The sequence below is a fragment of the Brachycentrus maculatus genome, unplaced genomic scaffold (assembly GCF_059751285.1).
Source record: "Brachycentrus maculatus isolate JH-2025_06_01 unplaced genomic scaffold, ASM5975128v1 h1tg000096l, whole genome shotgun sequence".
Taxonomy (NCBI): Eukaryota; Metazoa; Arthropoda; class Insecta; order Trichoptera; family Brachycentridae; genus Brachycentrus; species Brachycentrus maculatus.
This window is the reverse complement of record NW_028280850.1, coordinates 843,057-858,574: the sequence shown is the minus strand read 5'-3', so window position 1 is coordinate 858,574 and position 15,518 is coordinate 843,057. Positions and strand designations below refer to the sequence as shown.

The 15,518-nt window shown below is 31.1% G+C and overlaps 1 protein-coding gene across 3 annotated transcripts in view; it reads right to left on the bottom strand.

Moving 5' to 3' along the window:
* Window positions 1-15,518, bottom strand: part of LOC148310433 (RUN and FYVE domain-containing protein 2-like) — a 39,029-nt gene continuing 23,511 nt past the window's right edge. For 2 of the 3 annotated variants that reach the window (XM_088258461.1, XM_088258460.1), the window contains 5 exons: window positions 12,934-13,031; window positions 8,643-8,784; window positions 4,701-4,775; window positions 2,826-3,083; window positions 1-1,519 (listed from right to left, as the gene is read on the bottom strand). In XM_088258461.1, the coding sequence (XP_088114587.1) occupies window positions 1,394-1,519; window positions 2,826-3,083; window positions 4,701-4,775; window positions 8,643-8,784; window positions 12,934-13,031 (699 nt within the window). In that variant the 3' untranslated portion in view covers window positions 1-1,393. Of the gene's footprint in view, window positions 1,520-2,721; window positions 3,084-4,700; window positions 4,776-8,642; window positions 8,785-12,933; window positions 13,032-15,518 lie in introns of those variants that run through there. The other variant, XM_088258462.1, reaches the window with a different exon arrangement.

Here is a 15,518-nt window from a genome sequence, read left to right as displayed (position 1 = left end):
TTTATTTTTATTTTTTTGTGTTTGTTTAAATTTGTAGATTCAACGGTGAGTTGAAAACATATACTAAATATCTCAAAATTGACAAAAATGTAGTTAAAGCACTTTACATAGGGCACGTCAATATATTTATTTGGTCACACAATGTATTGAGTAATCCTTTCAAATATTGCAGACTTTGATGAAAGCGTTGAAAGCGGAGATAGGTACTACAATTATTACTTTGGCTGGAAAAGTCTTTTAAATTGCTTAGTAATCTAACAGTAAAAATATTTATTTAATAAATAACATTTGTCGATAAAATATAAAGGATTTATCAATAAGCCCGAACAGACCATGAAATGAAAGTGACTTTCAATAAATTTTAAACAATGATGCAGTGATGACCACAAGTTTAAAAAACGCTTAAAACTGTATTTTCCATACTGTTGGTAGATATTAGGGGACGCTTATAAGCATTCTAACTGCTTACAAGATTTTGTTACCTTGAAACTTAACTCTTCATAATAAAAGGCACTCCCATTCCACTTTTAATTTAAGCATTCCAATTTACATAATAGAGAACCTCCATGTTTATATTACTTAATGCCTGCTAACCCTAGACCATAGGACTTGTTTCAATGTACCTTAACACATTGTTTGCGGGAAACGCTTGGTAAATAAATCTGTTGGTAGAGAGCGTGAAGCGTTTATAAGTGTTCTATCTGCTTACATTCGGTAGAGCACGAGAGATGCCAAATGTTTGCGGTTACTTGTGATTAGTGTAAGACCCTAATTAGTATACTAATTAGGGCCAGGGTTGATAAAAGACTTTATTTTAACTAGGCGAAACAATTGTCACAAGATTAATTTTATGTGTTTTTTTTTAAACAATAAAATACAACTTAGTAGACTGAAAACAATCAGTGTTTGATTTAACATTTAATACATAAATTAAAATAGAGTTCTACAAATTAAACGCCAAATTTATAAATAAATTAATGAAAGATAGTGACTCATTTCACTGTCGCAAACAAAGGGTTCTATATTTGTAAAATTAGGGTCCCGAGGTGACTCATTTCACTGTCACAAACATAGGGTTCTATTGTTGTTATTATTTCACTATCCAAAATAAAACAAGGTTCGTTGGATTGAATTCTACATTTATTTAGAGTGTTTGATAATGTCCTAAGAAGACGAAACGCGTCACGCATTAACATATCCATAAATAAATGTGGAATTCAATCCAACGAACCTTGTTTTATTTTGGATACATTACCCAACAATTCAATATGGAATTCTACCAACTGCCTGCAGTTACAATAAATAGGGTTCTATATTCGTAATATTCGTAAAATTAGGGTCCTGTATTCGGGCTTAGGATAAATGGAGATTAACAATAGTGGATAGCGTGATATCATGTGTTGGACACTGAACTGCGACAGGTGTCACACACCCTCACAGGACGAGGGTGCCCTTCGAGCGCCATGGACCCTTCACTGCAAGCCCCGCAGAATATCTGCCCGCAACGGCGACAATGATGCTGAAAGAAAGGTTACAAATTAGCCTTTTTCATTTCAACCCTCATCCGCACCCAATGCTGCATAAGGCACTGCATCTTATAAACGCAGTGTTAACTTGATCTTCAATAAATGAAGGAAAGGTGATCAGCCCTCAGATACCAGTCCAGGGTAATATGGAGTGAATATTAAAGTAAAAAAAATAGTTTATATTTATTAACCCCCCCCCCTGGGAATCGAACCCGAGACCTCCAGTATGGTAGCCAAGCATGCTGACCATTAGCTTTAGCCATTTTATAAATAGTTTCATTAAATGATTGTAGTAATCTATCCATTTTTACAACATTTTGAGTGTGTCCAAATACTGGTTCACAAAACTGGGTTTTCTCCAATCAGGAGTTATTTTTTCACTTTTTTGTGTGAAGTCGTTAATGCCCACTGGTGGGCAAGACAGGACCCCAATAATTTTACGATAGAAGCCTTGGGAGAACAAAAGAGGTGTCGGAAGACCCCAAAAGAGATGGTCCGAGGACATGATCGCTGTGGGGGGTAAAAACTGTGTGCAAGCAGCAACCAACCGGAAGAAATGGAAAGGGGAAGAGGCCTATATTCAGCAGTGGAGGTCAGAGGGCTCATGAAGAAGAAGAAGAAGAAGCGGGCGGTACGGACCAGGTTGACAACTCGTGTTATAGAGCTTTATTGCGACATGCTCAGAGTTTTGGCCAAACGTGGTATATTTGATTTTGCTTGATGTATTTGTGATTTTATATGGTCAGATTTGAATCAAGAGTGAAATACACTTATGGACATGTCGCTCACTTTCAAGAACGTCATAAATCAAAAATCTACAATTTTCAGTTGTGCATGTTTTCGGAATGCCCAAAAAATTTACTATATCACAGCAAAAGCGGCATATTTTTAACTTAATATTTACCCGCTACAGGGCAGAAAGTGTTGGTTTTGCATTTTGAAGAAAAGGTATCTGTTGCACAGTAAAAAGTTCAGTAAGTGGCTTGGTATTTATTTTTAAGACATTTTATTATATTTTTAAACTTTAAAAACATTCTCCTGAAAAATCAAGTTTTTTGATAGATGATGTTGTAGAACGGAGTGAGCGACATGTTCACACAATATAGTAAAAATATGACATTTTCAGATAAAGATGTTACCAATACAATTATGCCTGTTGATTCTGGTGATATGAAACATAATGATATTTATCTGATAATGAAAGTAATATGATTGCGTAACCTTAATAGAAAAGTATTATCCTGAAAAATCAAGTTTTTTGATTTGACGTTCTTGAAAGGAGCGAGCGATTTCTCATACCTTCCTTCTGGCGATGTTGAACTCCTTGTCGCAGCCGCGGCAGCGCGTGGCCTGGCTGTCGCTGGTCCAGCGGCCCCTGCCAGCGCCGCCCACGCCCCCCGCGGGATCGCCGCCCCCGACACCCCCCGCCGCCTCCAGCACCTCGGCCAGGCGCAGCTTGTCGGCGCTGAGCGCGTCGCCGATCTCCTCTAGCGTCGTCTGCGCGTCCGCGTACTTGGCCTGCAGGGACTCCAGCTCCTCCTCGAGCTTCGTGTTTTTCTGAAACACACAAAAGAATTCAAATCCTGAATCCTTTTATTATTCTTTGATATCTCATCAAAGATGTAAAAGATATGGAAGTCTGGGCATTTACGGGGCTGAGAACCCTAGTTTTAGTACATAGTTTTAATTTAATATAGTTTTACTACTTTTTTGTAATATTCTAATTTTGCAACTAACACCCTCCATTTATCGGATGTCATTTGAAATTGGTGCACATAGGTATAGTACGAAACCGCTTTAAAAAATTGCCTAATAATTTTTGTATCAAATAATAAAATGTTAAATATTTCTTTATGTGTACATAATTATACATAATAAAGGCATACACAATATTATTTTTTGACGTCTCATCAAAGATGAAGAAGAATATGGAAGTCTGGGCATTTACGGGGCTGACGACCGTCATAGGCTGGTTTAAGTAATCACTTTACACACGTGTAACATTCACCAATTCCACCCATTATTGACAACCACACTACTCAAATTCTTGGAAGTTCTATATATATGAACCAATTTAGAAACCTTGTTCTTGAATCACCAGAACTTCACTAGAGACTGGTGAGATGTAAAGAAGCTTTTTACTAAGCAGAAACTCTTATATTAGTATGTGAGGTCCGTATCCTGCATTATAATCACATACATGAGAAACGCCAGAAAATATCATTTTCACTTTTATCATTTTAGGTTATAATTTGACCAGTTAAATTATTTACAACATTTTGAGTGTGTCCAAATATTTGTTCACAAATCTGGATTATCTCCACTTAGGAGTTATTTTTACTTTTCTGTCATCTCAACATGGGTGAAGAAGAATATGGAAGTCTAAGGATTTACAGGGCTTATGACCTATGTACTGTGTTACGAGATTGATCAATATATCTAGGAGTTCCAAAAATTTGAGTAAGTGTGGTTACCAATCATGGGTAGAATTGGTGAACGTTGCATGTGTGTAAAGTGATCACTTAATCAGCCTATGACAGGCCATAAGCACTGTAAATATCCGGAATTCCATATTTTTTTTCTTTTTATTTTTTGAGATGTTAAAATAACAAAAAGTCACCGTGTACGGTTGAGTTAAGTTTTTTTTTTATTTGGCACAAATCGTCATCGTACAGGAGAAAGTAACCAACTAACAAAATATAAAAAGCAAAATATTTAAGTCACTTTTGTTTGGCAAGAAAATAAACATCGATGCAGTTTGTCATTTTTAACAAGTCAATATATTATACTTCCAAGTTTAAAATCGCTTTGGGAATTTTTCAGGGCAATATTAAGCTAGTAAGATGTCAAATAGTCAATGATCACGTTTTTGTAAACAAATGCACTTGGTCACTTTCTCCTGTACGACCATGAAATATTTATGAAATGTATTAAGATTCTTCCGAAATTATTTTACATACTGGCAGATGCCTTAAAACATGATTTAAAATTTTCATTATCCTTTGACCAGTTATTTTATTCACAAATTTTGCGTGTGTTCAAAACTGGGTTTGTCCACTTAGAAGTTATTTTTGTAAGAGCCTTTCTGTTACTGTAAGTGGTTTAATTTTGGGATTGATAGGGTATACGGATTAGAATGTAGAAGATCACATTTCAAGAGAGTTTTTAACAAACCTTTTCAACATGCTTGAGTGCTTCAATATCCTGCTGCAGTTCTGATATTCTGTCTCTGTCTTTCATCATAGTTTCCTGTAAAAATATAAATCATTGACTTCTATTTTTAAACAATGCAATGAAATATGATAAAAAGCGTCTATTTCCTCCTCATCTTTCGGGATCCCAAGGGTACAAACTCACAAATTTAAGCAAAGCTTCACATACAGTGTTTGATAATGATGCGAAATGCACCGAAACACGCATTTTGGCATAATTTCAAATTAACTTTGAGTTAATTTGAAATTTTAGAAGAACAGTAGTATCAGTACGCCATTATTCTTCCTTTCATTTTTATGTTTTAATATATTTTTAAAATACATATTTAATTTTTATTGCGTGAGATATAAAAATGTTTTTTGTTTTAAAATGTTTTTTCTAACATCACTCTTCTTCAAACACTTATCCGCACCCCAAAGGTGCACAGGGCACTGCATTATATAAACGCAGTGTTATCTTGATCTTTAATACATGAAGGAAAGGTGATCAGCCATCCGCTTCAGGTACCAGTCCAGGGTAATATTGAATAAATATTAGAGTGAAAAAAACACTTATATTTATTTGTCCCCCCCTGGGGATCGAACCCAGAACCTCCAGAACGGTAGCCGAGCGTGCTGACCAGGCGGACAAAGGTTAAAGGTAGTTCTAGATACATCGACTTCTGCAAAACTTCATTTCATTTCCTATCGTATTTGGCACTAGAACTATTCATTAAATTGCAGTATAAATAATAAAAGTATTGGCTTTGGATGGGATAAGAGGGCCCGATGATTAGACACAAACCTAGGTCACAATACATTTTAATAAAAATTGGTATTAACCCAGTGAATCTTTATAAATTAAAATACAAATGTTCCATTTGTTTAAAACCCTTAACCCTTATCGGTCCTATGCCGAATCTCATTCAACATTGATTTTTTCCTCGTAGGTCCCATGTCGAATATCATTTGACATTTTTTTCATCATTAGTATTATAGGTGTTTTTAACGTCTGTGGACCGCTGGCGACGGGATTCAATAATTATGTACATATAGTTAACACCTTAACAAAGATATTGGTACATAATATTCATATATATATATATATATATATATATATATATATATATATATATATATATATATATATATATATATATATATATATATATATATATATATATATATATATTTTATTTATTTTTTATTTTTTTAATTATTTAGTTAATATAGTTACATTTTAAGTACAACATAATACATTTTCTAAACATTACATTACTACATTAGTGGTAGTACAGTATCTACTCAATGAATTAGGGCCACCCATTATTTTTTTGAATACTCTGAAATCTTTTGGATTATTATATTTATTTTACATAAATACTTTAAGTTTTCTATCGACATCTAATATCATGTATATTACCTTCAATAATATGTAAAATATACCTGGATTATTTAAGCCTTTACAAAATTTAAAACCCTTTTTCTGAGAAAGGTCCCTAATTAGCACAGGTAGACAGATAGTTGAAAGTTCAAAAATTAGTCCTATCTTATTTATTAGTGAAGTTTCTTGAGTTCTGGTTATTGTTTTGTTCAGAGAGGTTATATAGTTATCGTGTCTTGTGAAAAAAACTTAATTTTTAATTTTAGTTCATAAAGTATAATTTTTTTTTGTAAACACAAGTGTTTTTTTTGAAAAAGACAAAATGGGAAAAAGTAAAGACATTTCTGAGGAAAAAAAGTCTAGTGTTATAGTGCTACTGAAATTAGGAATACTATCTAATAGAGAAATTTCAAAAAAAGAAAACGTTTCTCATCAAACAGTGGACAGAATTTCAAAATCAATAAAAAATCAGTCACCCGCCTCCAGCAATCGGCGAAAGAACTGTCGTAGGATTAGAAAATCAACACCGAGGACTGATCGAAAAATCGTTCAAAGTGCGTTAAAAAACCGTAGTGCATCAGTTAAAACATTAAAAATAAAATTGGAAGAAGAGGGTATAAATATATCGGTATCAACACTGAGGCAACGTCTTTACGAAGTAAATCTGAAATGCAGGCGCCCTGTAAAAGTACCAAAATTGACACCACGAATGAAAGCGGATCGATTAAAATGGGCCAGGCTACATCGAAATTACTCGGTAGATGATTGGAAAAAGGTATTTATTTAAATTGAATTTTCAACATATCATTTTAGTAAATAAACTTATATATTTGAATTAAACTTAAATTTTCATTATTTTTCAGGTCATCTTTAGTGATGAGTGCCGGTTAGAAGCCGTGACAGAGAGCCGTCGATTCGTCAGGAGAGCACCAATGGAACGTTACAATGAGGCCTGTGTGGTAAAAGTTATCAAACACCCCCCTGCAACAATGATATGGTCATGTATTATTAACAATTTACTTGGGCCGTTGTTTTTCGTGGAAGGAACAATGAACCAAAATTCCTATAAGCAGGTCCTCGAACGAATTTTATTGCCCTTCTACCATACACTCGACCCAACAGAAGGTCCATACACCTTCATGCAGGATGGGGCACCTTGCCACCGGGCTAAATCAATAATAAAATTTTTGTCTAACAAAAATCTGCCTTTGCTCCCCTGGCCTGGAAATTCTCCGGACCTTAATCCTATAGAAAACGTATGGAGCATGTTAAAAAATAAGGTTTACTCATTTCCAAATCCGACAGTAGACTGTCAAAAAAAAAATATTCAAAAAAATTGGTCAGAAGACGAAGAAATAAAAAACATAATAAAACAGTGCATTTTAAGTATGCCAAAAAGAATTGAGGCAGTTATTTCTGCCAAAGGTGGAAATACTAAATACTAACTATATTCATATGAAAATATATGCATAATTTAAGCGTAATAAAGTGTTCATGTGTAAATAAAATTCAATGTTGTTTTATTTAAGGTTTTCTCTGAGTTATTCCTGTTTGAATTGAGAAATTGCGTGAAATTCTGCGTGGCCCTAATTCATTGAGTAGATACTGTAGTAATATTTATTTAATATATTTTTTTTTAAATTATACAATATTTGCACATTTAAATATATGGCAAACTTTTAGTTTTAGATTCGCTGTGCCTCTCCAAAAAAGAGACTGAGCTCTTGTGCTTGGAGAAGGACTTACACTCATGGTTTAATGTTTTATATAATTAATGGTATAATAGTCTTTTTTATATATTTTTTCAAGATTTATATGTAATGGACATTAATTTTTTTCTAAAGAATTTATATAAAAACAATAAATACTTATGTAATTCTTTTTTTCTGATTTTGAAATGAGGCCAGCACAGAAGGTAAAAATACCCTTCCCGTCCTTAAGCATCAATCGATTGAACGGGTAGAAATACCTTTCCAGTCGATAGTGTGTTCAGTCAAATTTTTTTTCATTCGTATTTATTACAACAGTATGTGGAGCAGAGGACAAATGAATTTTAGCCCATTGTAACGTGTAACTGTCTACCTGGATTGTATTTTTACTTCTTTGGGGGACCGGAAAGGGTTAATCTCACAAAGTAATTTGCTGATTGCTTTGCAATTTTGACACAGTGAATTGTATCCTGTGTTTGTATATAATGCCTATGACACGTAAAAAAACATTTTTTTTTTAAACAATGTTTTTTTGCTGCAACGTCAGCGCCATCTGTTGAACATGACAGCAACAATCTGTGAGATTTTTTTTTATTATTTAACATCAAAGTGACTCTGAAATCTAGCTACAGCTTATGCAACACCGTTTATCATGTCCCTACTCAGGCTTCAACTTTATAAGTTTCATAGCCTATGCCTACTCGTGAGTGGATTTACTCTTTATGCTTAAAGTTACTATAATTGCATGTAATTCATGAGTGAAAATTCTAGGCAAATTCTAGGAGATTCAACACCATACCAAAGCTTGCAGAAAATGTAGAACTTTATTTACCTGCAATGATATTCTCCATTCCCGTTCTATTCTCAAATCGCTCTCAGCTGCGGATGCCACCTTCTCCGCCTCAGCTGCTCTCACTCCCAGAACCCTCGATGTTTCCTCTCTTTTTAATTTTGCATCCTTCTCTAAATTCAATCTGCAAAGATCCCTGCGTTAGCTCCAACAATACTTCGTCATCTTTTTTTCATACCAAAAAAGTGTCAAAAAGATTGTGTTACCTCGAAATGATGGGAAGATTTTTTTTTAAACGACTTTATTTTAAAATGTTTTATAAAAAGGTACTCCCATTCCACTTTTAATTTAAGCAATCCCAATAACATAATAGAGAACCTCCATGTATATACAGTAAAACCTCAATATAACGGACCTCTATTTAACAAACTTCGAATATAAAAAACAAAATCCGGTAAAATGTAAAAAAAAATGTTTTGAATATTGAAAGCATTAACTTTGTGGATCATATTGATATATTACTTTCAGAAATAAAAAGACTTTGTTTTTTGATCCACTCACATTTTTATTAACAACCAACTAGTTTCGGCAACAACCTGTTGCCCTCTTCAAGGTTTAATTAATGACTTAAAGTCAAATTTATGACTAAAAGTCATAAATTACACCCTGAAGAGGGCAACAGGTTGTTGCCGAAACTAGTTGGTTGTTAATAAAAATGTGAGTGAATAAAAAAACTAAGTCTTTTTATTTCTCAAAATAATATATAAAAAAAAACTTCATGTTTATGTCATATATACTTAAATTCAAGTGTTGCCGCATGTAAATAATTTGTACAGGTCATGGTAATCACAAACTATATCTCGAAACTTCAAAAAGACAAACAAAACTTGATTCATTTTTCAAAACAAGATTAACGAAAGAAAGCGCGTCGTTATTATAAGTGCCCGAATACAATGGAATTTTGTTCGTGTTTTGTATTGTTTATTTATATTTATATACAGTGTTTATATTTTTTTAAAGTTTATTGTTTTATTTTAAGCATTTTTTTTATATAACGGACTATCCGCTTTAATGGACACCTCCTCCCCCCAATTAGTCTATTATATTGAGGTTTAATGTATTTCTTAATGCCTGTTAACCCTAGAAAACGGGAATACGGGACTATCGTAAAATGTACAATTATAAGGAACTCGCATTTTACCAAAAATGTTTACTAAAAACATTTTTAAATAAACGCGACATGTTTTTTGAGAACTTTACGTAAAATACGAACATAAAATATTGGTAAAACACTGCATTCATTACGTTGCCTCAGTGCTCCCCACGGTTTGGATGTCCGTCGTAAATTTTACGAACATCCCATAATCTAGTGACAATATCCCATAATCTAGGAGTGACAAATTATCGCATTTCCACTATAATAACTTCATATTTCGCTCACTCTTTTCAAGAACGTCATAAATCGAAAATCGTCAATTTTTAGTTTTGCATGTTTTTGGAATACCCAAAAAATGTACTATATCCCAGCAAAAGAGGCATATTTTTAACTAAATATTTACCCGCTACAGGGCAGAAAGTGTTGTTTTTGCATTTTGAAGAAAAGGTATTGCTTAATAATTTTTTTAAATATACAAAATATTTTTCAAATGGAGAAAAAAACTTCAGGTTGTACCTAAAAAGATCTGTTGCACAGTAAAAAGTTCAGTAAGTGGCTTGATATTTATTTGTAATACATTGTTTTATATTTTCAACATTTAAACACATTCTCGTGAAAAATCAAGTATTTTGATTTATGACGTTCTTGAAAGGAGTGAGCGATTTGTGACCTCTAGTACCTTCAAAATGCATTCATCTGAATCAGTAGAGAAGTCAGCGCATTTCTATTATTTTTATAACGATAAAGAAAACAAAATACAAAAAAAAACAAACAATTTTTTTTTAAATAATAATAATAATGAAAAGTTCTTAAATGATAACATTGGTGCATTAATCACATTTTTTAAACAAAACATTACTTTAAATGTGTACAAATGTAAGAGGAATGAGTTTCTATGGGTTTTTTATGTATGAGTTTCTATGTAAGAGGAATGAGTTTCTATATTAAATACATATTGGAAAAAAAAATCACTTGTATTTATTTTAACCTCCCCCCTCTGGGAATCGAACCCGGAGCTTCCAGCTGGGTAGCTAAACGCGCCAACCTATAGAGGTAGACAGTCGCATCTCTAAGAAGCTTTTATTCCTCTGATATTCACATTTCTATATGAAAATAATGATAAAAAAGAACTTTCCATTACGAATAAATGTAAAAAAAGATATGGCAAACCTACAAAATAAAATAAAAAAATTAAAGAGTAAAAATAAATATATATATATATATATATATATATATATATATATATATATATATATATATATATATATATATATATATATGTATATATATATATATATATATATATATATATATATATATATATATATACATATATATATATATATATATATACATATATATATATATATATATATATATATATATATATATATATATATATATATATATATATATATATATATATATAAAATATAAATGTAAAAATATATATATATACTGATAATGTAGGGGACAAGTAGCGTTACTTGATTGAAAAACATTTTTTCAATGCATAGTGATTTATTTATCAACAAAAAACCTTACAGAAGCATTGAATTTTTTTACGAACAAGCACATCTTTTTAAAAATGTTAATAGCACAATCAATAATGTATTGTACACAAATTTCTTTAGCTTAAAATGTATAAATACTGATAATGTGTAAAACTACGTTTAATCTCTGGTTATATAAAGCGTACTTATCACAAATTATACAATTTTAAAATTTGATTTACATTTTTATACCAAAAACATGTCAGCTGCTTGTAGCGTAGGTTTGCCAATATCCATGTTTACATTTTTACATTTCAAATAGAATTGGGAAAAGTTTTCAGTACTTTGAGACAATTACAATATAATACATTCAATACCAAAGTATTCTAGTGTTCTTGTTTTTTTTTACTAAAACAAAGTAAAAAATTATAATGAATATCCTGATTATCTGTGAGTGACCGAAAACTATTTCCAATTGAACTTGCATTAAATACATAGTAAATTTATCTACAAGTTTAATTTTTCTACAATACTGAGTACATTATACTAGAATCAAGGTTGTTCCCACGCGATATTTCAAATGTAACCAACACCGAATTGTGATATTTGATGTATTTACAAGATACTTATAAATCTAAATTTAAAGGTTTGCTATATACTTATATATCTGTTATTAAATAGTTTTCAACAAAATATGTGTTTAAAAATAATAAATAATAAAGAGATGCAGCAATTGGTTTATATGTTATATTTGGATCGGAGCCTACGATGGTGTATTTTAACCGATTCCTGGCTCCATTTGAAGAAGTTCCTAAAATTGCTTAGACTCTGACTGGAAGTTCCTGGTTTCAAATCTACAGCCCTAACAAAAGGTAAAAAGTGAAAGTTTTGAATTTTATGTAAACAGAAGGGTGATTATGTACGTTTTAGAGATGGGTAAAATGTATTACACCTATTTTTAATAAGCATGTTCAAACGACAACTAGTATGGTGACATTTAGGACTAAAAAATAATAATATTTTATTTTTAGTTATAAAAATAAAACACTTTTGTATTAGACCACTTTTTTGAGTTTATTAATGTGACCACAAGTAGTTTCGAGAACTACAGATGTTAACATTAATAAACTCAAAAAAGTTGTCTTGCACAAGTGTTTTATTTTAATTTTAAAATCATTATCTAATGCCACAAAGTTTATGCCAATAAAGGGTATTTAAAATTTTTGAAATATCTTGGATATCAAAATGTTAAAAAATTGTCATAATATAATCTCTATATTTAGGGTATAGAAGTGGATTTCATGAAGAAAAAAAACATTTAGTATTTTTAAACAATCTTTTTCTTTCTTATGATTTCTTGCCATAGACAAGTTTCAATATCAAATCTGATGTTTAAGAATTAGATATAGCGAAAAAGTGATTTTTTTTCACAGTGATGTTTGTCTCCAACACCTTCAATTAGTAAAAAATTAAAAAATTCAACAGGTTATGTTATAATCCGTTAGTAAATAAAAACGTAACATTAAACCACAAGAAAATTGTTAACACATCAAATATCACAATTCCCTTCATCATATTCCACAGCCGATAGTTAATATAGATGGCACAAAAATATGTTAGTGTGTATTATTTTATTTGTTAATTTGTTAAAAAAAAAAACACACAAAAAGCGATTTCAACCTACTTTCCATCAAGTTGTTCAATTGTTTTCGCCATAGATTCAGTCTTTTCTTCCAATTTCGTTATCAACTCTGTTCTATGCTTCAACGAACTTTCGCACACCTAAAACAAATGGCAACGGTAAACAAAACAATACTCGCTTTTCCGTGGAACAATCTGCGGCTAACCAGCACATCAACAAATAATATAAATATAGCATCTATACAATTATAAAATTCTACTGCTTTCGTAAATGTTGATATTGTGATGCGAATGCCAAAGTTGCAAATCCCCATTTACAATCTTCACGTCTTAAATTATACATTCTTTAGATATCTAGATTAGTAGCCTTATAAATTACTTGCGATACCAATTCTGAACTTCAAAATTCAACATTTTAAAATATTTTTTCTTCATATATTTGCGACTTTGGCATTAACCTGATGATATAAAGGTAGTCCTCGCTCAATGAACACCTCATTTGATGACCACTTATGCTTACGGCTGCTGCCTACCAATACTACATTAAATTAATCATATTATCCCTTTACAAATTTGGTAGAACATAAACTGATCATCAAGCAAAGACTAACCATACTCAATATAGGAATTACTTTTGAAAAAGCAGTGCCTTAGAGAAAATCATTACATTTCAGTATTGCAAGAACATTTGATGATAATTATCATAAATATATTGTCGATTTTTAAAATTAAGTTGATCAACTTCAAAACAAGTATTTTGTAATTTTTTTGCCAATACAAAACAAGACAACACATAAAGTGAGGTGCCATAAATGTACCATAATTGAACATTAAATTGGAATACAATTTTTTTTATTATTATTGAATGATTTAATTATAGACTTGTTGAAGCTGTTGTATCGCTCACTCCTTTCAAGAACGTCATAAATAAAAAATCGTCAATTTTCAGTTGTGCATGTTTTCGGAATGCCCAGAAAATGTACTATATCCCAGCAAAGAAGGCATAATTTTAACTTAATATTTACCCGCTACAGGGCAGAAAGTGTTGTTTTTACATTTTGAAGAAAATGTGTTGTTTAATAATTTTTTTAAAAATATACTAAATATTTTTCAAATGGAGAAAAAAACCTTCAGGTTTTACTTAAAAGATCTGTTGCACAGTAAAAAGTTCTGTAAGTGGCTTGATATTTATTTTTAATACATTGTATTATATTTTTAAACTTTAAAAACGTTCTCCTGAAAAATCTAGTTTTTTGATTTATGACGTTCTTGAAAAGAGTGAGCGGTATGTATTTTTCAATGATTTAACCATATTATGTACCACAATAGACAAATAGATTGACTCTCAATTTACTTAACCTTTTAACTGCAAAAACAGAGTTAAAATGTTCATGTGTCCATGCTAGCTAGCTATGCCGGCTTTGCAAATGTTCCATGTTTAGACATACAACTTAATTCTCGTTATTACTAAAGGTGTTTTTGACAGTGTCAAAATTGGAACATGCGGAGACATCTCATGGCATAATAATGACATACTAAGACATGACAAGCAGAGACATTTCTTGGGATAATTACGGCATTCTTAGGCATGACAATTCATGATTTAAAATTACCAGCATGGGCGTATTATTACCTACCCATAGTTAAAATATTAATATTATGCAAGTGTGGAAAATTCAACAACCATGTGCAAGTCTTATTATACAGTTACCCAGTAATACAGATAAGGGAACCTTATAAATAAATTATTTTCACAATCATTGGTATTTCTGACATTCCGGTGTAGCAATATCAAATAATAAAAAAGGTGTATTAAAAAAATGTCGCAAATAATAATTATTGCAACTTTTTGAGAATTTCATACAAAAATTGTGCTATGTGATCATTTGGCATATAATTTTTAAAGTGTACTAAAGTATACACACATTTACACTTTTTTTAATTTATTGAGATATCATTATTTTAATTCATCTTGTACTTATTTCGACTGTCTTCAATTCCTTTTAATCCAGGGTTATAATATGTTATTTATTAAATTGTAAATAAGGAATCATACAATTGATTTTATTTTATACAATAAAACAATTTAAAATGTCTAAAATATGATTTTGGATTTATTTTTCGTTTTAATTATTGATTAATTTTTACCGAAAACTAATATCATTTATTATATGCTTTTTATCGTTCATTTAAATATGATGTGTGTCATTTTTTCAAGGTTTATTTGTCCATTTTATATTTATTATTTCTAAGCATAATTTTGTTTTATTATTTCTAAATATAAGCACTTTTCTTTGTTTTCATTTGTTTATAATATAACAACTTGTATTGGTGATATGAAAAAGAAAAAATAACAATATTTTGTACCACAACCAATCTATCCACAACAATTTTGTCTGTAACATTTGATTGGTGCTTTTGTGCTTAACTGTTAGGATATGTTCATATAGAGATGTACCGCACATATTTTTACAGACACTGGATGATTCCAATTACGTCCAGCTATCAAACAGGTCCCCAAAAAATGTTATATATTATATGACAGAACTAAGGTACATTTTTAAACTCTCAGATGCTCACAGGACTTGCGGAGTAAACCAAATGTATTTTGACATATTTAGTTCTGTA